The sequence below is a fragment of the Chamaea fasciata genome, unplaced genomic scaffold (assembly GCF_029207755.1).
Source record: "Chamaea fasciata isolate MVZ Bird 193981 ecotype frontalis unplaced genomic scaffold, bChaFas1.0.hap1 SCAF_4, whole genome shotgun sequence".
Taxonomy (NCBI): domain Eukaryota; kingdom Metazoa; phylum Chordata; class Aves; order Passeriformes; family Sylviidae; genus Chamaea; species Chamaea fasciata.
Window position 1 is genome coordinate 29389373 of NW_027094089.1, and position 24930 is coordinate 29414302.

General features: G+C 37.3%; 1 protein-coding gene across 2 annotated transcripts in view; it reads left to right on the plus strand.

The window, feature by feature from the left end:
• The window catches only part of NDUFAF2 (NADH:ubiquinone oxidoreductase complex assembly factor 2), a 71487-nt gene that overhangs the window by 23663 nt on the left and 22894 nt on the right, over window positions 1-24930 (plus strand). Inside the window, exon 2 of one of the 2 annotated variants that reach the window (XM_066182368.1) lies at window positions 18671-18760. The exons of the other annotated variant lie outside the window; for it this stretch is intronic. Coding sequence (XP_066038465.1) covers window positions 18671-18760 — 90 coding nt within the window. The remainder of the gene's footprint in view (window positions 1-18670; window positions 18761-24930) is intronic. 2 annotated transcript variants of the gene reach the window in all.

Below are 24930 nucleotides of genomic sequence, written 5' to 3' on the forward strand. Positions count from 1 at the left end.
AAGTCAGCTTGCTGAACTCAAAGCTGTTCAATTAGCCCTTGACATTGCTGAAAGAGAGAAGTGGCCAAAGCTCTACCTCTACACTGATTCGTGGATGGTAGCCAATGCTCTGTGGGGCTGGCTGGAAAGGTGGAAAAAGGCCAACTGGCAGCGTAGAGGAAAACCAATCTGGGCTGCTGATGAATGGAAGGACGTTGCCACTCGTGTAGAGAAGCTGCCTGTGAAAGTCCGCCATGTAGATGCCCATGTTCCCAAGAGTCGGGCTAATGAGGAACACCAAAACAACAAGCAGGTAGATCAGGCTGCCAAGATAGAAGTGTCAAAGATAGATTTAGATTGGCAACACAAGGGAGAGTTGTTCCTAGCCCGATGGGCCCATGATGCCTCGGGTCATCAGGGCAGAGATGCCACCTATAAGTGGGCCCGAGACCGAGGGGTGGATTTAACCATGGACAGTATTTCTCAGGTTATCCATGACTGTGAGACATGTGCTGCAATCAAGCAAGCCAAGCGGGTGAAGCCCTTATGGTATGGTGGGCGGTGGTCCAAATATAAATATGGGGAGGCCTGGCAGATTGACTACATCACCCTTCCCCAAACCCGCCAGGGCAAGCGTTATGTGCTAACCATAGTGGAAGCCACCACTGGATGGTTGGAGACCTACCCTGTGCCTCATGCTACTGCCCGGAACACCATCCTGGGCCTGGAAAAACAAGTCCTGTGGAGACATGGCACCCCTGAGAGAATCGAGTCGGACAATGGGACTCATTTCAGGAATAGTCTTATAAGCACCTGGGCTAGAGAACATGGCATTGAGTGGGTGTACCATATTCCTTATCATGCACCAGCGGCCGGGAAAGTTGAACGGTGCAATAGCCTGCTTAAAACTACCTTGAAAGCACTGGGTGGGGGAACCTTTAAGAATTGGGATACTAATTTAGCAAAGGCCACCTGGTTGGTGAACACTCGAGGCTCCACCAACCGAGCAGGTCCTGCCCAATCTGAGCCCTTGCAAAAGACAGACGGAGATAAGGTTCCAGTGGTACACATGAGAGGTATGCTGGGAAAAACTGTTTGGATTAATCCTGCCTCCAGCAAAGACAATCCCATCCGTGGGGTTGTCTTCGCTCAGGGACCAGGTTGCACCTGGTGGGTGATGCAAAAGGATGGAGAGACCCGATGCATACCTCAAGGGGACCTTGTTTTGGGGTGAACTACCCATGACAATGTGGCTGCATCCATATTTGCATATATATATATGTATTTTTAATAGTTAAAACTCAATGTAATATGTTTGTATGGGAAAAAAATTCGGGGTGGATAATGTTGGGGGTTGGGTTTGTTCCTTCTTTCTCTGGGGAATTTTTTCCCCACGGGTTGCCAAGGGGACTGGGTGTTGGATACTTGAGAGTGCTTGGCTGAAACAAAGAGATGGACAAAAGGTGGAAGGGGGAGATAACGCAGGTAAAAGACACAGCTTGAGGCAGCTGCGTGCTTTTCTGCTTCCGGCGTTCGGGAGACGCGTGTCGGCCGCTCCTCGAGGATCTCAGCCGCCGCAAAGCACGCCGAGCAGAAGCTGGGCGCTTTCTGCCTCGCCTTCGAGCTTCTTCGGCGCTGCTCCTCTTGCTGCAGCGTGACCCTGCACCCCCTGCGCTGCCGGGACATCCTGCCCCTGCCTGCCGGGACACCCTGCCATCCCAGCTACCAGCCCGGGACTTTTCCACTGTTCCAGCTTGGTGCTCTGAGGATCCTGCAGGGACACTGAAACCAAACTGCCCTGGGTTTTGTGAAACAAAGCCCTCAAGGTTCTTGGTACTGTTGTCGTTTGTCATTAATGCTGTAGTTGTTTGGTGGGGGGGGAGTTTTTTTTTTGTGTTTGTTTGCTTTGTATTACATACTAGTAAAGAACTGCTATTCCTATTTCCCAAATCTTTGCCAAAGAGCCTCTGATTGTAATTTTACCTAGCAGATACCTGTCTTCCTAAACCAAGACATGACTGTATCTCTGAACTTGTACCTTTGGCATGAAGGGTAGTCATCAAACTGTCTTGTAGTAATACATTTGTAAGTTATTGAAGTACAGAAGTCATCAGGTCCTTTAATATGAGTTACTATCTCATGACCCAGAAGAGACTGCATTGAATTTTACCACGTGATTGATTAGGATGTAAGTTGAGTTGACCATGAAAGGGAGTCACTTTACCACAACCAGTGTGGTTCTGGGGGAGTGATAGGGGCAGGCACTCATGTTGTTCTACCCAAGGGAAAATGGAGATCTCTTATGTTCTGTCGTGTAATAGTTATATTAGATAAAATAGTTAGGCATTACTTAATGATAAAATTACTTCTGCTTGATCAGTAACACGCTGCTGCATGTTATCAAGTCTGAAATTATAGAAGCTTGTGGTTTAACCCCAGCCAGCCACCAAGTCCCATGCAGCTGCTTGCTTCCTCCCCCTGCCAGCAGGATTGAGGTAAGAATTGAAAGAGTAAAAGCTGGAAAATTTGAGGGGTGACATAAAGACAGTTCAGTAGGGAAAGTGAAAGCCATGTATAGAAGAAAATCAGCCACCTCAGGATAGCAGCATAATGGTTGCTGAGGAAGATAAATGCTGTCACTCCAAATGTCCCCTCCTTACTCCTTTTTGCCCCTGCTTTGTATACTGAGCTTGATGCCACAGGGTCTGGAATATCCCTGTGGTCAGTTGGGGTCACCTGTCCTGGCTGTGTCTGCTCCCAACCTCCCAGGCACCCCCAGCCCCCTCACCAGTGTGGCAGGAGGAGAAGCAGAACAGGCCTTGGCTCTGTGTGAGCTCTGCTCAGCAATAACAAAAACATCTCTGTATTACCAACCCTGTGTTCAGCACAAATCCAAAACACAGCCCCATACCAGTCACCTTGAAGAAAATTACCTCTACTCCGGCCAAAATCAGCACAAGGCGACTAAGTGGATTATAAGCATCTTGACTCATACCCTGACATTGCTCAGTGTAATACACTAGCAGTGATGATTCCTCGTCGTTTTTCTGTCAGCCTCCATTACTGTATCTTTCTCCCTTTGGGTGTCAAAAACAAAAATCAAACAAAAAAGTAAGTTAGGAAATCTCAAATATTTAACTTCCTCCTTACTGCAGATTCATTATCTACAGAGGTCTGATTTCTTTCTTCCATATTCTACCAAACAAAAAGCAAATACCTTGAAAAGAAGCACCTTCTTCTGAAACTAGAAGAATAAACTGAAATAGAATAAAAATAATTAAATTTGAAGAATAGTGAAGTTCTGTTGCTGCTGGTGAAATGTCTATATATATGTGTATGTATTTATGTACAGTTATTTCAAATTTTTGATCTTATGGTAGGAAACACCTGCTGTGGAATTACTTCAAAATTGTCTGTACTGCTGAGGAAAGAACAAGAGCCATATCTACTTTTATTTTATCTTCCTGTATATTGTGGCAAGATTTTTCCCATCTGTGTTGTTTAAATTTGTTTTCAGATTTTTTTTATGCCCATGAGCCACAACAATGTCTTGCATCTCTAGTGCCTGCTTGGTCATTGAGATGGAATAGTCTTTATCCAAGGTGTTTAAAATTGATGCCTAAGAAGAGGTATTGTAACTAAATGTGGATAGTTATGGCCATTCCTTATTAGCAAAACCACTACCCACTCATGGTAAAAATTTTATATTTCACATCAAATAGAAGTTAAAAGAAGATTTTGAAATTGCTTTGTGGATATTCTTCCAAATTTTGTGTGTTTGATACAGACCCATATGTGATAGAAGTCCCCTTGTCTCGGGCTACAGAAAGAGAAGGGTACAGAGGAGACTCCTCCTTGCATAGGAGTTTGAAAACAAAGTACCCTGTAGTCCAAGTGGAAAAAAGATACCTTGTGGAGGGTCTAAAGATACAATTGAGTTCCCACAGTTCCTGACCAGATAACCAATCTTTGCAGCAGTGCTGTGAATTAATGAGTAGGGTGGGATGTATATACCATGTCAAGGAACAATTGTGTTGTTACAGTTGTGCCTGAATGACAGATTTAGCAGTGTGGAAAATCAGGAAAGTCTTACTGAAAATATCTTACACAGAAAGAACCTACACATTTGAGAGGAATCCTGAGTTCCAGAAAGAAAGGAGAATGAAGGCATTCATCATGAATATGTGGACAGGGAGGATTATGAGACCGGTTTGAGACATTCTAATTTTTATATGAAAATTACACATGTATTTGGAGGAGCCAGACAGAGAGAGATAGTAAGACAGAAGGAGGCTGGACTAAACTGTAGTAGAGAAGAATTTGTTTCTGTGTGATGGATGAATATTGATAGGAAACTCAGCAGAAACTGTGAAGGGTGCTTAACAGTAATTTGAATAGAAAGGAGTAGTAAAAGTGTTTAGAGTTATGGTGTGGTATCTGTACTACAAATACTTGTCTGAAGAGTGTTTGTGTTGCAAAGATTGTAGTGTCTCCGGAGGTGAAATGCAGGAAGACAAGCAGGGATGAAGGATAGGAAGTGCCATGAGGCACTTGCCTTGTAAGTACCGCAAGATAATTATTAGTTATATATTTCTGAGAGCAGCTGTTAGAACAATTGCTGTAAATGCAGTAATGCACTGGAGCTTTTTTAGCTCATCTTGCTAATGCAACAGAAAAAGCTGGAAACCAGTGAAATGGCATAGAGAGAAAATGTAACTGTAGTGAGAAAGGGTGTGGTGGTGGTGTTTTTTGAAAGCAGTATGGTTGACAGACTGTATATAGGAAATGTCATGAAAGGCCAAATAAGTAAACATTGGCAATAAGGTGAGAGGCAGAAAAGGGTTGGATCAAATCACAAAGTTTCTTCATAATGGATATAGTTAAAAAACAAATGGAATCAAAAAGACTGAAAAGTTTTAAAAAGCACTCTTCAGTGGAAGCTTTAGTGTTGGATGGTGATTGGTATTTGTGATTTGGTCCATTTATAACTGGTTTTGGAACCAGTAAAATAGTTCAGAGGGCGGAAAGTGGTCAGAAATGTATGTGCATTTGATATTTAGAGGAGTTTCATGATGCAGTTTTGGGGTTTTTTTTTCCTATGCTGTCTTGGTTTGACACTAAAGGTGAACACTGCAGAATGAATTGCCTCCCTTTATAGGTTCAACCAATTCCACCAATAAGGAATGAATATGAGTAGATACAAATGCAACAAGTAACAGTTTGCTAACAAGGGGGGCAGCAAGCGGCAAGAAATTAAAGGAAATAGCCAGCAGATACAAAATTGCTATATATCACAGAGGACTTCTAACCAGGCACACAAAATACTGTTTATCCATGACAGCTACCAATATGAAATATGGGTGTTTTCCCTCAAATTAAACCACTGTTTATTAATCTTTAACATTTAGTTTAAGTATTGCGTAAATGTATAATATGATATAATGATGTCAGCTCAACCTCTACAGCACTCACTATTTTTGGGATGGTGCACCTCTTTTTAGAAGGCAGTATCTTTCAGTTTAATTTGAACTATATTTTAATTTTTGATCCAATTAGCAAACAATAAGAAATTCTATCTGTTCAATTGTGTAGAAGAACATTTAATCTCTGAAGTACATTATAATTTCTAAAACTGACAGCATAATCTGTTGGGTTTGTGGTTTTTAAAGTTTTATTTATACCAAGATGACTCTTGGTACAGTTTTGATCCAGAAAGAAGCAATTTTCTATTTAAAACTGACCTATCTCAAATTATGAGGTTTTTCCCATCACTTCTGTGGCCCTGCAGTGGCCACGCAAATCATGATATGTATGCAGTGTTCACCAGACTTCTCACCTATCTTCCTTCATAACCTCAAGCTGTGAAAAATATAGCAACCACTATGCGTAATTTTAGTAACAATTCACAAGTAGCGATAACATTTTACTCCTTTTGACTACCCAGCTCATGTGTAGCCAGCATATTTCTGAATAGCTGCACACGCCTCTTTTTCTCGGGGTTGTTTCCCAAAGCATGTTCTGTAGTTTGCCTTCTGTCATACTGAAGGAGCTTGCAGACGATGAAGGCAATATTTCTGTGAATTTAGAAAATTTTGTGTTCATAGATGGCAGTTTGTCATTTACTCATTATTGCTTTATTTTGAGTCTTTTCAAAAGACATTCAGATTTATTTTCAAAGTTATTGGCAGACTGAAATTTTTATGTTACTGTAAAGTTCACACAGTAGGTTAAATCATCACTATTTAATACTTTTAAGTGTTGGTGTTTTAAAATAATGATTTTATCATGAAATCATATGTAATAGAAGACCTCATAACTGCTAGTAAAATTGAAATAGTTTATAGGAGGTAATTTCTAGGCAAGAGTGGATAGTCTGCATGAATAAGATGGCAAACTCTTGGACTGACATTGGCATAATGGGGTTCTGATGCACTTCATAAGTGAACAAGTATGGATGCAGGGATTTTGAAGTGTTTCTGTAGAAAACTGAGCCATTTCTGTGCAATAAGGTTCAAGAATGAGTTGGCTCTGGATTTGAATCTGTACGTGTATATGTCTACCTGTTTTATCTAGTTTGACTAAGTGAAATGACTTCAGTTAGATCAACTAAACTGGGGAGAAAAGAGAGGACTAGAAGGAAGATTGAGCTGACTAAAAAAATTGTGGCATTGCTAATTAGGAAAAGATACAGTGTAAGGAAGTTGGCCAAAACTATAAAAGCAACTTGGAATTGGCTCAAAAGAAAAGATGCTATTGGATGTATCTGAAGATTTGTGTAAATGTGATAGGTAGAAAATGGCTGAAGATGAATGAGGACTGAGACACAGTATTTAATTCTATGTAGAGAAAAAGAACTTGCCCCTTGTAAAATGAAAGACAGAGTGCAAAATATATTTAATGTGGACAGTAGAATATTTTACTCATTGGAATATTTTTTTCAATTACAATAAACACCTAAGAAATAGTATGTCTGCATGTGAAAAACAACAAAATAATGGGCTAAAAGGAAAGTGATTGGTAGTTTCTTCAGTACAGTATTAATAAGTGTTTAATAGTATGCCTAATAGATGTTTCACAGGTGCTCAAGAAAATAAAATGGTGAAACAAAATGTTAGAAGAAAACTTGCCTGTTGGATGTATGGGATATGATGTTGGATTAGTCTGATAGCTACTACCCTGTATCATAAACAGTACCTCCACTGTTTGCCTTCAGAAAAAAAGTTGGATCTCCTATGTCTGGCTCTTTTTTTTATTCCAAAGGTGTAGAAAGCCTTGGATGGGAAAATCCATACAAGGAAGTCCACACTCCTGTTTTCCTTTTCCATGCTCTCCTTTGGATACTTTCTCTGTAGGGCAGTAGTCTGAACCTGCTATTTATGATGCAAATTGCAAGAGAAATTAAGCTTAGAGGGTCTTTAACATCTCTGTCTACATTGTTGACTGCTAAATTCTGTAAGATTCATGTCCTTCAGGGAGGGAAGTTTGTGTAGAGAAAATACAAGGTCATAGTAAACAACTGTGAGACAGTTTTTTGATGGTAGTTGATTAGTTGAGTTTTTCCCTTTGTCAAGAGAAAATAGGCAAATAACAAAGCAGTTTGAGCTAATATTTGAGTAAGTGAAAAAAGACGTTGAAACTTGAGATAGTTTTAGTGGGGACTAGGAATGCAGTTGTAAATATTAATGAACATGGAAAGCTAGGATTTGATGGCAGATACCTAGAAATTGTTTAGTGATTATCTTTTTTCTTTTACATCAAGCTTTAGAGAAGTCTTGTATTGTGCACATAGCCTCTTTAGGATCCTTTCTTTTCGATTCTAAATTCTTTTTGTTGATCATCTCATTGATGGAAGATACTTGAAAATTCCCTTAATGTATAAAATGACAGAAAAAGGATAGTGTTTGCTTGGTTATGCATTAATTAGCATAGCATCACTCCAGATGAGGCTTTTGAGGCTATCATAAATAGTGATACTGGAGATCACTGTGCAACATGATTATTCTTACAGTCTTGCTAATGGTTCAAAGGTCTGGAACACACACATTTCTGTAAACTACACAGATTTCTATTATACTGAGAAATATTTTTGGGAGGCAGGATATTATCCATGTTTCCTTTTAAAAGATAAAAGGAAATTGTGTATTTTAGGGGTGATGCAGTGTTATTATAGATGCCATTATCTAAGCAATGCTTATAGAATTCTAGAAATGAATCCATCCAAGTTTATACTTTGCCTGAGGGATAAACTGACATTTCCATTCTCTTTTTAATTTCCCTGTGACTTTACTGGGTTATCATGACAATTTTTCTCTAGGGATCCATCAACTGATGGAGGGAAGTACTGTGATTCTGTTTCCTTCTCCCTCAATGGTAACAACTGTAATATTTCTTTTTTCTCTTCTTGCTGGTGTCCTAGTGCTTTTCCACAGACTTTTCCTGAGAGAATTTAGGTACAAGGTTGTGGCACTGGACAACTGGCCACTGTCGCAGTATTCTTTATGTATCGCATCCTTGCTTCCTTGTTAAAGTGCCATAAACTGTGAAGGCCATGAAGTACATATGAGTTCATGTTCCCAGAGAGGGTGTGTATTTTATGCCTGTGGTGAATCAACTGACTGTCCTCCTAATAATACCATTTTAACCTCTGCATGTGCCTGCTTTGGAAACTATTTATTGTTTGCTTTATAAGATTTGGTTAAACTTCATGTCAATTTTCAGCAAGATACTTTTCAAGTTTTTTGAATAGAATAATTAGATTACATAGGGACTGCCTTGCAGCTGAGTACCTTGGATGAGAAAGTAATGTATCTCTTGGTTTTTTATTATGATTCACTTCACTTTTGCCTGCTTCCAGTATTAGCAGTGATTATGCTGTATTTTAAAAATCATCTTCATAAGGCAATAGTGCTCCCAACCTTTTTAAACAGTCTTGCCATTTAAAAACTTTCCTAGTTGTCTTAGGAAGAAGGTGAGAAAAAGGAAATCTTCATGAACTTCTATGCATATGTGTGTAGGAGGTGTTATTAAATTAAGAGCAAAACTTTTAATGTAGGAGGAAAGTAATGTAATCTGCTGGTGATGTGCCTTAATGCCATAGGAGTTACAATTTTTGTTTATTTGTGGTACTTCTGATACCTTGCCAAAATGTAAGTTTAGTGTCATGCTAGGTTATATTGGAAGGAGAAAAGAAATCCCACTTCTTCAGTGGCTTTACTGTGCAGAAGATGGCATTGGGAAATACATAGATCATACTAGGTTTTAAAGGATCACAGTTGGGTTTGTACTATGGGTTTTCTTTTATGCAGCTTTGTGTGGCTTATTAACACTGTTTCACTTTTCTTTTACTTCCCTAAGATTGTAATGACTTTGCTGTTTTCAGTTTTGGTAGGATGCCTAGAGGTTAGCAAGCCCAACTCCACACATAAATTGGAAAATTCTACAGATTGTTGTATTTGATGGAAGTTTAATCAGCTTCCTTTGGAAGTCCATCAACACCCTGCAGTTTAATAAAGGGTCATAGATAAAAGTGTGACACATAGATAAAGTGTCATAAAGTGGCCTAGAACTTGAAAGATACAGATAAAATAGGAGTAATTGTTTTTGAGAAATGGTGAGGTTTTGAAATAACGCAAAATAAAGTTAAATCCTAAAGAGACCAGTTGTTATACAATGATTAATACCATTAGGAAGGGCTCTGTTCCTGTGCTTTGCAATTATTACAAACTCTCTATCAGTAGTGCTCTCAATATTTTGAGAAATAGAACTAGATTGCCTTGTTATGCCTACCTTCTTTTCTGGTAGGCTCCACAGATAAAAATGACCAAATAATATTCAAGAATCTGTTATAATGAAAGCTATTATAAGACATTCAGTAATTATCACTCTTACTACCTACCTGGGCAGAATTTATAGCTAAAACTTGTGACTGGAAACCATGTGTGACAGAACATCTGCTTCACTATGTGAAATTACTTGTAGTAGAGGAGAGACTTGTCTGTGTCTTGGTTTTGCTGTTAAAATTAATTCGTAAATGACAGTGTAAACGTGAAAGTATCAAGATTATTTGATCTGGATGTTGTGACTCAATGAAACTAAATCAGAGTTCTGTTGAAATAACATTTTCAGCAAAGTTGAGGGGTGTTTTTGTCATGCTGAGCAGGGAACATTCTAAGAATAGCAAGTTTATAAGGGTCAGTTTAATAAGTGGAGGAAGCCCAGTAATTTTCCTCTGAGTGTCATGTCCCTCTGACCTGTCTGTTTGCCAGAGCATAAGATTTCACCTAACTAGTGCAAGTCCTTCTCCAGCTGCATACCAACATTCTTTCCTTGGGTGTTTTTTGGAGACTAACCTTATTTTTGACGTAGACTAGTGCTCTTGCATATTTATTAGTTTTTAAATCAGTGAATTATACTTACGTTTAAGAAACCAGTCAGGGAAAGTATATTGATCAGTTTTGAGGGTTTGGAACTGTGATCAACTCTCAGGGCATTCCAGTTCACATAAACCAGAATGAAGGGCAGATAACTGAGGGAGGGGGCAGGTAGTGGGGAATGAAGAAATGATGTAGTGATAAAAGAAATAGAAATTATAAAGTGATAGAACCTTGGTACATTGAAAGTCTTTTGAAATGGCATTACTTTGTAGCTCACTTTTAGGTTTCTTTCCTCATTCTGATAATGAACTGAAAGTTTGGTGTATACAAAAAGAAGAATGCCCATTTGAATTTTCTTTAAACTGAAACATTACTGTGTTTTAGAAAGTGATATTTATACTGAAACATCCCATACAGTGTAATTCTTTTCAGTGATGGTGAAGTGCAGTTCAGTAAACATTTCATCCTACCACAATATTTATCCCTAGAGAGAAGAAAACAAACAGAAAGTCAGTTAGTTCTCAACTACATGAATAGATTAATCATCATTAATAATGAATTTCTTTGTGTGAATTTTTCTTACTTCCTTTCTCTATAATAAACAGACTAATTGGTTTGCTTGCAAATTGGTAAAGTAGTATTGTTTTATATGTTTCATGTCAGTGCCTACGGAAGAGAGAAAACAAATGTTTCTCTAAAGCAAAATATTTGAATTGCTATTATATACTTGGTAAGCTATGTGTGCCTCCTAAGCTGCTACAAGAAATAGTAATTGTATGGGAAACTGTGTTTTATTGTATTCAGAAAACAGTAAACAGTTCGAAACTCTACTTAAGTTTTGATTTTTGTAATTTATGCATCTATTTTCTGTTTTCCATCAACATTTAATGTAAGTTGGGACTTAAAAGAAACAAACTACCTCTATGAACTATTTTGGCACCACAGGAAGTTCTGTTGCAACTAGTTTCTGGGGGTTTATCACTGCAAAATACTGTAAAATAAATAGCAGGTTCACAAAACTGATTTGAGAGTATTTGGAGTGTTTTGGAGGCCTTTCTATTTTTCTTCTAAAATGAACAAATGGGATTTAATTTTTTAATGTACAATAAAAAAGAAACAGATACATTTTTGTGGGTTATTTTTAACCCTTTCAGTGTCAGAGTTGAGATAATGAGGGGGAAAATTACTTGTCTCAATCTGGCAGGCACTATATCTGGACTGGCTCTATTTTAGTGCAGCTCAAATTCTAACATGAGAAAATTGGAGAAATTTACAATTCAAAGTGTGTTTCATCAGGGAGAAATCCACAGATTGTTTTGACACTCAGTTAGAAATTCAGCATGAAGATGGACGTCTCATGAAATTTGCAGCTGCTGATTGAATTTATACTTCCATAAAGGGCATCAACAATAGCAGCCTGCAGGGGAAGTGGGGGGAAAAATGACAAAACTTGTGAGGCTAGCATTTTTTCCTCAGCCCTATAGTAACAAATTACTCATAATAAGGTCCTATACTGACCACGATTAAAGAGAAATATAGGTAGCCAGAAAGGAAAGATTTTTCAGTTTAACTGATTTGAACTAAAAATGTCAGAATTTTGATACTTAAAGATACATGCAGTCACGTGTACAGTATGTAAAATGCAACTGTAAATCAGAAGTGTCCTTAAACTGAAAAATAAGACTCTTATTGATAATTCCAGATGACTTATCATACATGTAATTTGATTGCATAATAAATTCTCAGGACAGAAAATGAATGGTATTGAAATGCACTAAAATAGGCTATTTTTATTAGGGGTGAAAATCTCATCTCATCTGTGGTATGTTCCCTCTCATTCATACACATACACAAATAGGAGAGAATGTGTACGATTTGAATTTATTTCTCTAAGTAACAAGTCTCATTATGTGGGTCATTTAAAAAATAAATATGCATTCACATAAATCAAATTCATCTTATCAAAACAATTAGTAGGAAACGCTGTTGAAACAAATGCTATAATAGAATATAACAAATGTTGTCCTTTTTGGTTACAATATTTTGTATTTTTCTGTCTCTTTCTGTTTTTATGGAAGAAAGAGGGCAGGAGAAGGAAAAGGTCAAATATTTCTGAAGTATCTTCTTTTTTGATAGAAGCAGTAAAGCAGTATCATTCTTGTCAATCTGCTGACAACTTTGTTTCAGAATATCTGTGCATCTTGACTGTGTAGAAGTTCGGTGTTGAGGTCTTTTCTTTAATCTTGATGTAAGAGATTTCTGCCTGCAGCTCTCAATGCACTGCAAGGCAGCAACACACAGCAAGTTGTGTCCAGAAGACCTTTCCTTCATAGTTTGTAGTCTGCATTGGTGCCATCCTTTACTGCCGTTAAGGATGGTCAACAAATATGAGTTTTGAGGGCAGTAGACACTCAACTGTTGCAGAAACTAAAAAGGGAGTTCTCCACAGCTGGACAAAGCAGAGTTGTGGTTTAGTATGGTGAGACACAATTCATGTGGTTTCGATATTTAAGCATTAAAGTGAATGTGTGACATCTTAATATAAAGACATGGGGATCATGTATCTTAGCTGCTCACACCAGAGAAGAATGAGTTAGAGTGCTAGTTAGGTTAATTGAGCAACTTTGCAATAATGAAAATCTCTGTGAGTGTCTTTATTTCTGAGAGTTTGCATTTTAGAGATTAAATTGATAAAGCACAATAGAGTAATTGTTTTTAATTTTATTACCAGTAGGTTTAGGAACCTACTAGTCTTTGATGTACAAAGAAATGAAATTGTTTGGTTATAGAGTTTCTAAGTATCACAGCTTGTGGTTTTGATGGCTGTAAACTCTGTGTGAAACACTTGTATTACAGTTATTACAAGCAATACAATTCTAAAGGTCACCATCCAAAGGTGATCTTTCTTCTTTTCTTTCTCTGGCATCAGGGTAAATGCTTTCACATAGAAATTTTTGTATAAACTTATTGACAGCTGTTACAATAGTTGCACCTGGTGCAATACTCTTAAATCAATGAGCACTCACATAGTACTTACATACTTGATGATTAGGTCTTTACATACTGTGGAAATGGATAGACCTCACTTTTTTCTGTTTAACCTACAATTTTGTTAAGCCAGGACTGTGGAACTAGAGGGAAAACTGTCAAGTGTGGACTCTATGTTCCTTTTTGTGTAAACATTTGCTTTTTCTAACTTGAAAAGAGACCACACAAAGTCTGAAAGTTGAATGAAAAAATAAAATAGAATAATTGGTAGACTCAGATGTGAAAAGCTTTGAGTTATGGTTAGTCCTTATTCTCAGCTGTTGCACTTTGAGTCTTTTTCTGCTCAAATTAGCTTTGAAAGAGGATCAGGTATTGCTGCAATTCCTTGGGTATGTGAAGGCTTTTTTTTATTTCTTCACCACGTACATCACTCTGCGTGCACCAAAATCAGCTAAAGTATAGGATTTTTTTCTCCACATCAGAGATACTGGAAAGTATCTTAACTAATGGGTACATGCACACAGGCCAGCTTAAAGAAAGAAACTTTTGAAGAGACCTTAGAAAGTAACCTAACAATGTAAAGCCAGAGAGTAATCACCAAAAAAAAAAAAAAAAAAAAAAAAAAAAAATCTGTTGAATGGTAAATGATTTTACAATGTTATTAATCAACTAAATTATTGGTTACTAAATGTGTTGTTTAACAGTGTTTTAAAAAGTACCTTTGAAATACTGATTAATCTTAGAACTTTAACCAAATAAACTAAACAGTCGTTATTTCTGTATAAATGAAAGATGCCATTTTGTAGAAAAAAGAATAACATTTATGACTCTTTAAATGTTTGTAGGGTATACATATACATTAAGTGGGTAATACATCTCAAGGACTTTAACTTTTCTTCAGAAGTTGCACTTTTGGGTTGACTGTGGCTGAAACAGATGAGTGTTCTTCCCTAACCTCCACGAAGCAAAGCAAACACAGTAAAATAGTAGTACCAGCATTCTTTAATTCTTCAAGTGCAGTACAGTATTAGCTGTAATTGTGTTCAGACCTTGTATAAGATTGAATTTTCTTTGCAAATCTCACACCTGCAATCTTTTTGTCAAATTAATTAAAATATACTAAACCTCAAAAATAGCATTAGTACCCTGAGAATGTATGTGCAGCTAGTTGTAATAATTCTATTTATTGTGGGAAAAATGGAGATGGTAAATGAGTTTTGCAAAAAATTTCGAATTGAAATTTAATGAATCATCCAAACCAGTCTGTAACATTGCTGTTTTAGGTCATATTGCAGAATGGATGTTCTTCACAGCTGTGACTTTCTTTTCATTTTATTTACAATTCCTTCCTGTCATTTACCCATTTCTCTTCCCTGTATCACTGCTTTTTTGTTTATCTCCCTGAATTCTGTTTTTATTTATGAGTGTACAAGTTATTGTGCACTTATCTGCTTGCTAAATTCGCTTTATACATGCTAAGTTCCCATTTTAAGCCATTTTCCATACTTTACAGAATAAATTCAGCACCTCATTCTTAGATTTATCCACATTCTGACAGTAATTGGTAGAAGAGTGTTTCTTGAATCTGATAGACCAAAAGAAACCAAAAGAACTGTTGGGAGAAGGCTTCTCTGTGACAGACCACTGAGCTTCCACCAGCTCTCCAAGGAGCTGTCATTTGTACTAGTATCATTTGCACTTATGTTCCCAAAAGAATGTTATGTTCCATAATTCTAGCAGGTTTATTGTAGACTCATTTACAAAACAGTGCTTCTTTCTAAAGACATGGTATGTGTTGGGCTTCTTTCCCGTGAGCCGGGAGTGGAAACTGGTGGTGCTGCATCCTGCTGCCAGATTAAGAGAGCTCAGGGGCTACAGTGACAATGGATATTTAGCAGAGGCATTTGTCTGTCCCTTGAAGGAAATTGCTGCTTGAACAAGTGTTACTTAATTGAACTGCCACAGTCTAAGATACAGCAGGTTTTCAAAACATAAGATTTGTGTGAACATACGTAAACTCCATGGGCACTGATCCCAGAGCAAGTTACTGACTTTGTCAGCTGGCAGTTCTTTTGGGAAGTGAAAAGGGACTGTGATGTTTGTAGTGTATATGAGTCTTTTTCCTTTGACAGTACATATTCCCAAAGATGGAAGCAATTTCCCTGGCTTCATACTTTCAGTAGAAGTCTGAAGAAATGTGTCTTCCTTTGGGAAGAAATTAGTACTTGCAGACAACTCCGGAAAGCCAAATGTATTGCTGTTAAAATTTAAATATAAATAGCAAAATTGAAACACAATTTTTTAGCATGAGTGCCTCATACTTAGAGCTTTTTTGGACTTGCTGAGTCAGCACTGAACAAGTTTAATATTGCTTGATCCTGCATTGCTGTAAAACTGTAAAATCACTGATGTGGTTCATTTCAGGTTAATGAAAATCAGAGTCATCAAACATCTGTGGCCTTGTTGCTCTTAAAAGTTGAAATATGTTTCTGTTATGATTTTATAAAGCAGAAAGCATTTTAGATGATTTCAAGTGTGTTAACTATTGGAGAAAATAGAACTACATCTGTAAGTGATAGACGTTAGTTCCAAATACTTAACTTTTTTATATTTCAGAATACTGTATTTATTCTATTAATGAATATAATGAACAGTTGGAAGTTATTAATTTGTCACTAAGCAAAAGTTAAAAAGTTATATCCCTTTATAGGTAAGTCTGTAGAAATTGATTCATTATGCCGTTGGCTAACCCTTTATGTTACACTGAGTATTTCCTTTGCTGGCTTTGACTATCCCCTTCTTATGCCAGCAGGCCATAAAACTTCTGCTAAACAGTTTTGTTTTGGGTCTTTTATACAAATTCTCTTCAGTCATGAAGCTCTGTTTTTTTGATAGACTGGGACTGAAAAGTTTAGAGAAAATATGTGATGTAAGGAAGTATATAAATGTAACATGTAAATACTGTATCACTTGCTGAAGGATCTGTCAATTGCTTGGGCTTCTTGGCCCTTTTACCAGCTTGAAAACTCCTGCTAAACTGCAAATCTTGGCTACTTTGGTGTTCAGTGTAAATGACGTTGTATCTGATATTCTGTGTGAATATTCTATGCATCTGGTAAATTCTTTCTGAAGTGACCTGCTTTTTGCTTTAAGACACAATTGGATACATTGTGTTATGTATATAATCCTAACATGAGGCATTAATGGCTCTTTAATGTTTCTAACATCCAGTGGTCATATGAACATGAGGTTAATTTTAAAGTTAACACTGTTCTTACGGTGCTATTTTTAATTGCTTCAAATGTATGCTCTTACAAGTGGAATTTCTCGCATTGCTGCAACAAAAACCAAAGTTTTTGTTTGAAAATATGGGAATAAATTAATAGGAAGCAAAACAGTCAATAAAGTCAATAAAGTGAAAAAACACTTTCCTAAACTGTAAAATGTTTTAATTACATCTGCAGAGGCCTCAGTGTGATCTTCCCTACAAAAACCTATGTAAATTATTTGTCAGTGGTGGTCTGCCAGAAAAAACCTCGGAGACAAGGCAAATCAGACAGTTGAAGTTAATTAGTGTCATTTGTGCCTCACAAATGCAGAGAAGCTTAAAGCCACCAGCAATACTCAAAATAACACATTAGGGAAATAATCTCTGAGTTTGGCTGTACAGTGTGATTTGACTGTGGGATCTGGAAGATGAATTTTTATGTGAGTTTTGTGACAGCTTGCAGCAGAATAAGAAGTGGAACATTTTGGTAAATAGTAGCAGTCACAAGTTGTGGTGACAGGAAAAACAGTTCTTCACTACTCTTTCTAATGGTGATTTATTCCGATGGTGTAATACACAAATTATGGACAGCTTTTTAAAAGGTGCTGTTCTAACAGTAAAGTCTATTAACTTTAAAAGATTGGAGATAAGTGTTTTTTTCTGAGACTCTTCAGTTTTTCTGGAAATCCTCTGTATGGGAAGAAAGTAATTCTGCAGTTTTGTTTTGTTTTGTAGATGAACAGTGTAAGAAATTAAATGATCCATGATATTGTTGAAAGAAAATTATGTTACAGCAGGGTACAAACTATAATTTCATCAGCATATAAGAATTGTATATTTATAAAACAAATAAGTATCAATCCTATAATTTCCAAAACTGATTAAAAATATCTAATTTTGAAGATGAAGTAATTCTACACAATTCTCTTTGCCTGATGGCATATCTTGAGAGAATAAAAAGGTTGCTTAAAAATAAAATATAAAGCTAAAGAAGAATCTTAGAGAAGGAAATTCAGATTATATACAGGTACTTATTTTACTGTATTAAATACTTAATAATGAATTAATGTGGAGTTTAGCTTCTATTGGTTTCAAGTCCCAACTGGTATCAATTTTTAAATAACTTCAGTTGAAATAGTTGTTGAAAGCATACTGGAGGAATGAACTGCATTAATCACTTCGTTATGAAATAAAATGTTTTATGCAGATATACATAATGTTTCCTCAAAATGTCAAATTTCTCCATATCAGCATCCTAGGAAGGGAAAAAACTGGTAGGAAGAGCCTAGGGAATATTGTTAGGTTTTTCCCTATGAGGGATGGGGACCTTGCATATATTTCCAGTACCTGCTAATTTAAAAAGCAAATTAAAATACTCTTTCTCCATACAGTAGTATAATGTCTGACAGTCAATCTGCTGTGTACCACCTTACTGTTCAAACTTTTTAATTCTTCTTTGGCAGTAATAGAATCAGAATGTGGGATACAGATTCAGGTTCCCCACACTGTCTCCCCTTTCAATATACTGAATGTTCCCTATCAGATTCCTACCTACTATTTTTTGGTTTTTAAAAAAGAAAATACTTAGTTTGTAGGCAGTTGTGAAAAATCTCACAAGTACGAGGCAGTTGCCAGTGATTGGAGATGATGTGGCCTGACTGCTTTGCAAACCTAGCCAGTGAGCTTTGAGTGCTGTTTTTCATCATCAATAATACAAGTCAACTCGGAAATAGATCATGAAAGCTTTTCTTGAAGTTTCTGAAATATAGCATTTCAAATTGACATCTAGATGAATGATAATTTTCACAGTATTTCAATCTTTCATTTTCATCCTGTATGTCATTGTGCTCAGATAAATAAATACAGTTCTTTTAAAATACTAAGGTGATCAACAATTATAAATTTATGTGGAAATACATAATGTATATACATATATAACTATATAAGTATAATTAAATATTATATGTATTATCTATTTATATACATAACTATGTAAAATTATATATAAAATAAATAGTATGAATATATGTATTTTTCTTTTCTTTTTTTTTTCCTGCTATAGGGCAGATTATACCAGAAAGAAGATTTGTAGAAGCAGTAAATCGTGAAGCATATCAATATCAAATGGGTGACTTTCCAGTAGAATGGGAAGGTAAATATTTTGACTTTATTTCAAGATAATTTTGCCATTGAATGTAGGCTCTGTATTTTTAATGGAAAGCCTGACAATGTAAACAAATAATTTGTCATCTTTAATTTTAGGTCCGGCAGGCTTTCATTAAACTGCATAACAATTATTCTTAAAGTAACCTCTTTAAAAATAGGATAAATTTTGTTTGAGAAGTTGGTACTTGGTAAAGTCATCCTCCATCTATGTGGAGATGACTTATTCCTGTTAAGTGTGGCAATATATGTGCCTGTGGAGGATCTAATTTAATAACTAGCATGAAATATATTAAATAACACAAAACTTCCTTATTATTCCTTCACTGCAGTGTTAATTTTTAGGTCAGTTGACATACGTATTGGTGGCAGAGTGATGGGGCTGCTTTTTTTCTGGTGTATTTGGTTTCCTATATTCTCTCTTGTGCAATCTAGTAGAGAGTTGGAGAACCTGTTAATAATTAACCATTTTGTCCAACTGCTACTGAATAAATTCTTGTCTGAAAATTCAGGATATAATAAAAACTTTGCGGAAGTTAGCACATTTCCTTAAGATTAACTGATCAGCTCTTGGAGAAAGAGAGAAACAAGAGAAAGAATATATGTTGGTCTTTGAGATTGGTAGGTGCTTGAGCCAAGTGTGGGCTTAAACATGACTTAAAATCCAAGACTCTGCAGCATACCCAAGGAATCCCTGAAATAGTGCATAGAGACTACTCGTTATTCAACATGCTTTTAGGTGAGAAAAATATCTAAGCATCTCCCAGTTCATAGGTGTAAAGCAAACAGATTTTAAGCAGTATGTATTTAAGCTCTTGAATTCCTCGTTGAATATGCTTCTTGCTGGAAGTTTACATGAGTTCAGCAAGAGATCAAAAGTATTGGTGGAAGAAAAATTGTTCTTATACACAGATATGACTGTGGTTTAATTTGTCGATGAGCTGCAGATGAATTGAGTCTACATGTTTTATGCAAGTCTTAGAATACTTGCTTTTTCTCATTCCCTTTTCTTTATGCTTGGTGGTCTTCTCTGAGGGAGATGATATTGAGTAAAGAGAAAACTTCAGGCCCGTTATATTCCTTCATGGAGTCAGTAGAGAAATAGAAAACATTCTTATCTTGTCTTATCATTGTCATTACACTAATTCCTAGGATTTTCGCTGTGATCAGAAAGCTGAGCTTCAGAAAGCTTCTGAAAGATGTTTCAACACTGTTGGCAGTATTTGCCAACTGTGGCAAAACCACAGTATCAAGAGTTTCTGTCTTCTGCTGCTGCAGTACCCACATCGGGTTAGCCAGTCTTGCTCTAGTTGTTTCTGGTTCTTTGTCAGTCCAAGATAGCCATCTTCTGAAGGAGACCAGCAACCTGGTAGGCTTGTCCTAACTAAATCATCTGGTGCTTGAATAGATGAATGCTACTTATTCAGCCTTCTGAAGGTCTTTTTCCTCATCCAAGAGTTCTCTAGCCATCAGTGCTCATCTTAGTTTTCTGTGACCGCTGTGCAAACTCTGCACCACGGACATCGGAAAGCATATATGAAGCTTCAGGTAACTCTTCTTTCCTGTGAATGAATTTCTATTCAGGATAATTCAGTAGTCTCTGTCTGCACTTGGCTGGAATTAATAGGAACACAATGCAGACAGATTGTCTCAGATGAGTGTGGGCTAATCATGCTTTCATGAATGGTCTTAGACTGCAATGTTCAACAAAATTGCCCTACAAAACCCATTGCTTCATGCTATTGGGATGTGTATGGCCCTAAAAAGCCTCTGCTGTATCTCTCTTCAGAAATTTAGCACAAATGCATATGATTTGACAGTGTGGTGCCTGGAAGGTTACAGATTTTTGGGAGGCTGCGTGTGACAAGTCCTTGAAGTCAAGTATCATGTATCTTCATGGGCATATGGACTTGCCTAAAAAGCTGCAGCTGCTAGACCTGAGACACACTTTTCAAATCAAGGCACCCTGTTCAGGTTTGTTTTAGAGAAGAAACAATTAACTGGCCAGTCCTGGTTTTGTGTTGTATTTATAGTTTTATTACTCAACTTCCTCATCTTCATAACTGTGAGGTTTTCTCTTTTTGATATTGTCAGCAAATACAAGGAGTTCACAGAGGAAAGGAGAATTTGCAGTTTGCAGGTTGAGTAATAGTCTTTTCTTCTTAAGTACTTGTTCTGATTTTGGCCAAGAATGGGGTTAATTTTTTGCAATCTTTGGGAGAGGATGTGGCTGATGGGGTGTTGCCAGAATCCATATGTTATACAATACCACCTCAGGTTATTGCTGGGAGTAGGGAAAGGGGACTCTGGCTTCTGAGAAAAAGGGTGCAGCTTCTGGTTGGGAAGAAACATGGCTGTGGTCATCTCACATCATCCTCGATGGGCATTTTGCTTGTAAATTGCCCTCTCTTTTGTATGCTTTTATTATTAGTATTAATATATGTTTGTTTTGTTATCTCATTGCTGTTTCCAGTAAATTGTTATCTCACCCCATGATCTTTGCCTTTGTGCCTCCCATCCTCCTCCCTGGCCACCCTCAGTGGGGAAGAGTGGAAGAGGAGGGGAGAAGAAGCAAGCAGGCAGCAGTGTGGTTTGGGGAGCTTTTGTAGGAGAACTGAATTGGGGGGTATCATTCCTCAACCACAACAGTACTGAATTTCTCTAGAAAGAAGAGAAGCATGCATGCTTTTTTTTACCCAGTGCATTTATTAAGCAGAATGGGTGTGTAGTGTATGCTTCCGAGAGATAAAAGATGGAAATTCCAGAAAAGAGGCTAACCTGTGCTTTTTTGTCCAATGCTTGTCTAACCTTTGCAAATGGTTTAGTGGATGAAGAGTTTTAAAAAGCCAAAACTGATACTTCTGCTGTGGGTGTAGAAGCTGTTCAAAGAACTATTATGTCTTTGCTACGTATTCTGGGGTGTGAGAGATGTAGCATGCTCTGCATTCCAGTTCATCATTACCACTTTTTTGCCTCCTGAAAAAAATTCTGAATTAGTTAAAAATGAAAAGGAATGGAAAGAGTAGATAGTTCAAATACTACTATAGAAGCCAGTTATCTGAGTAAGAACAGTTTAATTCAGGCTTTTTAGACACTCTTTGCTGAATTGCTCATTTCATTTCTGTCCCAATTTTTTCCTCTTTAAGATTGGTCTAGAAGTTTCCCAGGCCCCCAGGACCTGTGCTGAACTTTCACTGTGTGTCTTCTGTCCAGATGCTTGAAAATTTCCCAGTACATTCTTTCTGTGGGTGTTCACATTATAATTCCTGCTATTATGGATGCTGATCATTCCAGCAAATGGCCTGAGACTTTGCAGAAGGAGTTCTAACATACTTACTGTTTCCTCTGAACAGTAAAAGATGAATATAAGGATAGAATCTTATTTAATATTTCTTACTTTGTTTTCTCTTTGCTCTTGGACTCTGCTGGGCACACACATCTCCAGGGGCCTCCTCTCCAGACCCTGTGTATGTACTTCGACTTCCATGGCCTCTGCTTATGTTTTGGCTGGCTCTCCTTCCTATCCCTCTCAGACTTTTCACTTTTAGGACTGAGCTGAAGAGTCTGTTGTCTCATCTCCTCCTTTTCTTGGGACTTGTAGAGAGCTGCTTTTACTTCTACTGTCTTTCTTCTGCCAAGACTCAGGTTTTTTACTTGCAGACAATTCTTAATGGCCACCTCATTTAAAAGCAGTCATCCCAGCACCCTTTCTCTTTCTTTGTTATCCTGCACAACTGTACAACTGTCTGTATTACTAGGAAAAGAAACCTCTTGTGACCAAAATTAGTAAAGGTACTGTCCCTGGAAATACTTACAGGCATCACTTGTCTGAGGAGAACTTACACAGAACCAGGGACAAGGGGTAGTGTAAGGAGTGGGAACAGCCTATAGAGCAATTGAAAAAGAGGCCACATTAAATCTCATTCTGTACCTAAGATATTCAACTTGGACAGCTGGTAACCTAAGGAACTGGTTCTGGTGCTGTGTTTATCAAGTTTTAAACACGTAATAAGGTAAAAGAGACCAAGCAGAAAGTTAGAAAGCATCACAGACTCAATTTGTGCAAGATGTTTCTTTGAGAGGGTGTTTACCCTCGTACAAGGCCAAGGGTTTACTCCTGAAGGACTTGTCTAGAAATTTTATCCTAAAAATATTAGTTTTAAGTACTCTGTGGGATCAAATTATCTACATTCTCAGAGCTGTGAATTTTATGAAAAATTCTGAAATGTCCATTAAGGTTTTTGTAAAACTAAAACAGAATCCCTTGTGTTATCCTTAGTGTTAGCTCTTTGTACACATAAAATTCAATTTATTTAAATTTTAAAATTCCAAAAGTGTATTTCCTCTTGTAGTGTAGTTTTAAATTTAGAATTCAATCCACATGTATAATACAAATATTGCCTGTTTCTGTTTAGGTGAAGTCTGTTATATTTTACTTCAAAGTGTGGGTGCCTACTTTTCCTTAGGCAGTATGGATGCACACAACAGATAATGTTTCTGTATTTTAGTTCTGAATGTTCCTCTACTGAAGAATATGTAATCTACCTCCTCAAGACATGTCAATAGTGCTCATGACGGGACATCTGTAATTTTACATACCACAGAGATTCAGGACATGGCATGCTTCATGCAGCATTTTATTGCCACCTACTCCTAATCTCTCTTTTCTTTTTCTTGATAATATTTAGTGATTAATGGGAGTCTTAATTTGCATGTTCACTCTTATGATCATTGCAGTGTGCTATCTGCCAGTAGAAGCCTTAAAGTTCAATGAAAATTTCATGCATACTAATAAGAATGCAAATGTGTGCTGATGAAAGAATGCGAATGTCTCAGGGTAGAGAAATGTCCAGCTTACTTGCCAAATTCCTTTTAGACAAAGGTGGAATTAAAATGAGTGCATCCAGATAAAATCAGAAGCAGCAGTTTTAAATGGAAGCAATGATTCATTTCACCAAAGCTTTGGGGGGCAAGGTAGATCTTTTGATTGCACTCAGTAAGTACATGTTACCTTCTCTGCCAGATTTAAAACATCTTGGCTGACAATGATGAAGGCATTATGTTTTGTTAGCTTGGGGAATGGGAATGCCATGTAAAAGTTTTTCCCAGCTATGACTGTCAGCTGTAACATGAGGGTCATGGGTTGGAGACAACAGACACACAACACAATAATTCCTGGGCAACAGCTAACCACTTTATTGTTCCAAGCTTCCTTTTTTAGCCAGTTTGAATTTCCCAGGCTTGGGAAGCTTATTGGTTGGGAATCTCTGCACCACCCAGATCTCTGGCCAGTGCTGTGTCTGCATCCAGTGCTTAATGGGATTGGCTGAGGTCTTTGTTCCCCTAGGGACTTTTAGGGACAAGCCAGGTCGGGAACTGAATCATGGCTGTTATGATCTTTATGTCCAGCTGTAAACCAGCTGTACATTGCTACATCTCCTCCCTTTGTTTTAATTAAAGATGCAAATTGTTTGCTGTTATCCCATTTGCAAGGGCTCTTTTCCAGATAGGGTAACTGAAGACAGCTTGGGTTTAATTTGAATGAGGTTTTGACTAACTTAATTCTCCTTAGGCAGTGTTGTGTTTCATGTGCCACTGGAGTTGCAGCACTCACTTTCAGGAGCTTTCAGGTGAGGTTACAATTTTCCAGGCTGGTGATGTTACATGTTAACTGCTTATGGTTACAAATTATAATGTAACACAAAACCAAGAAAACATTCAACCTTTGGAACAGTGAGGAAAAACTAATTAACAGGAAAACAATTTGTGAACAGAAAAAACACTTTGTAAACAGAAAAACGGTTTTTAAACAGATAGAATCCTTAAATGAAATGCTACTTTAAGAGTCTCAGATCTCCATGGGGTAGGTAAACAAGTTGTTTCTATCACTGTTCCACACACAGCTCCAATAAATCTGTTGGTGGGCTGTCAGGAGGATGCTGCTTGTGGTCTGGGACAGGACACAGGGCAGGACGGACACATCTGGCAGGTACCCAATGCATTCCAGTGTCCATAGAAATATAGGCATCTCCCTGTCCCCAGGTAATGAGATTCCACAGGCCTCCCCACTTATTGGTGACAAGATCTTGTGCCATTACCTTGGGTTTTGGTGACTGATTATTGCTGGATGACTGTAGTGATGGAAAGTGATTTAAAATG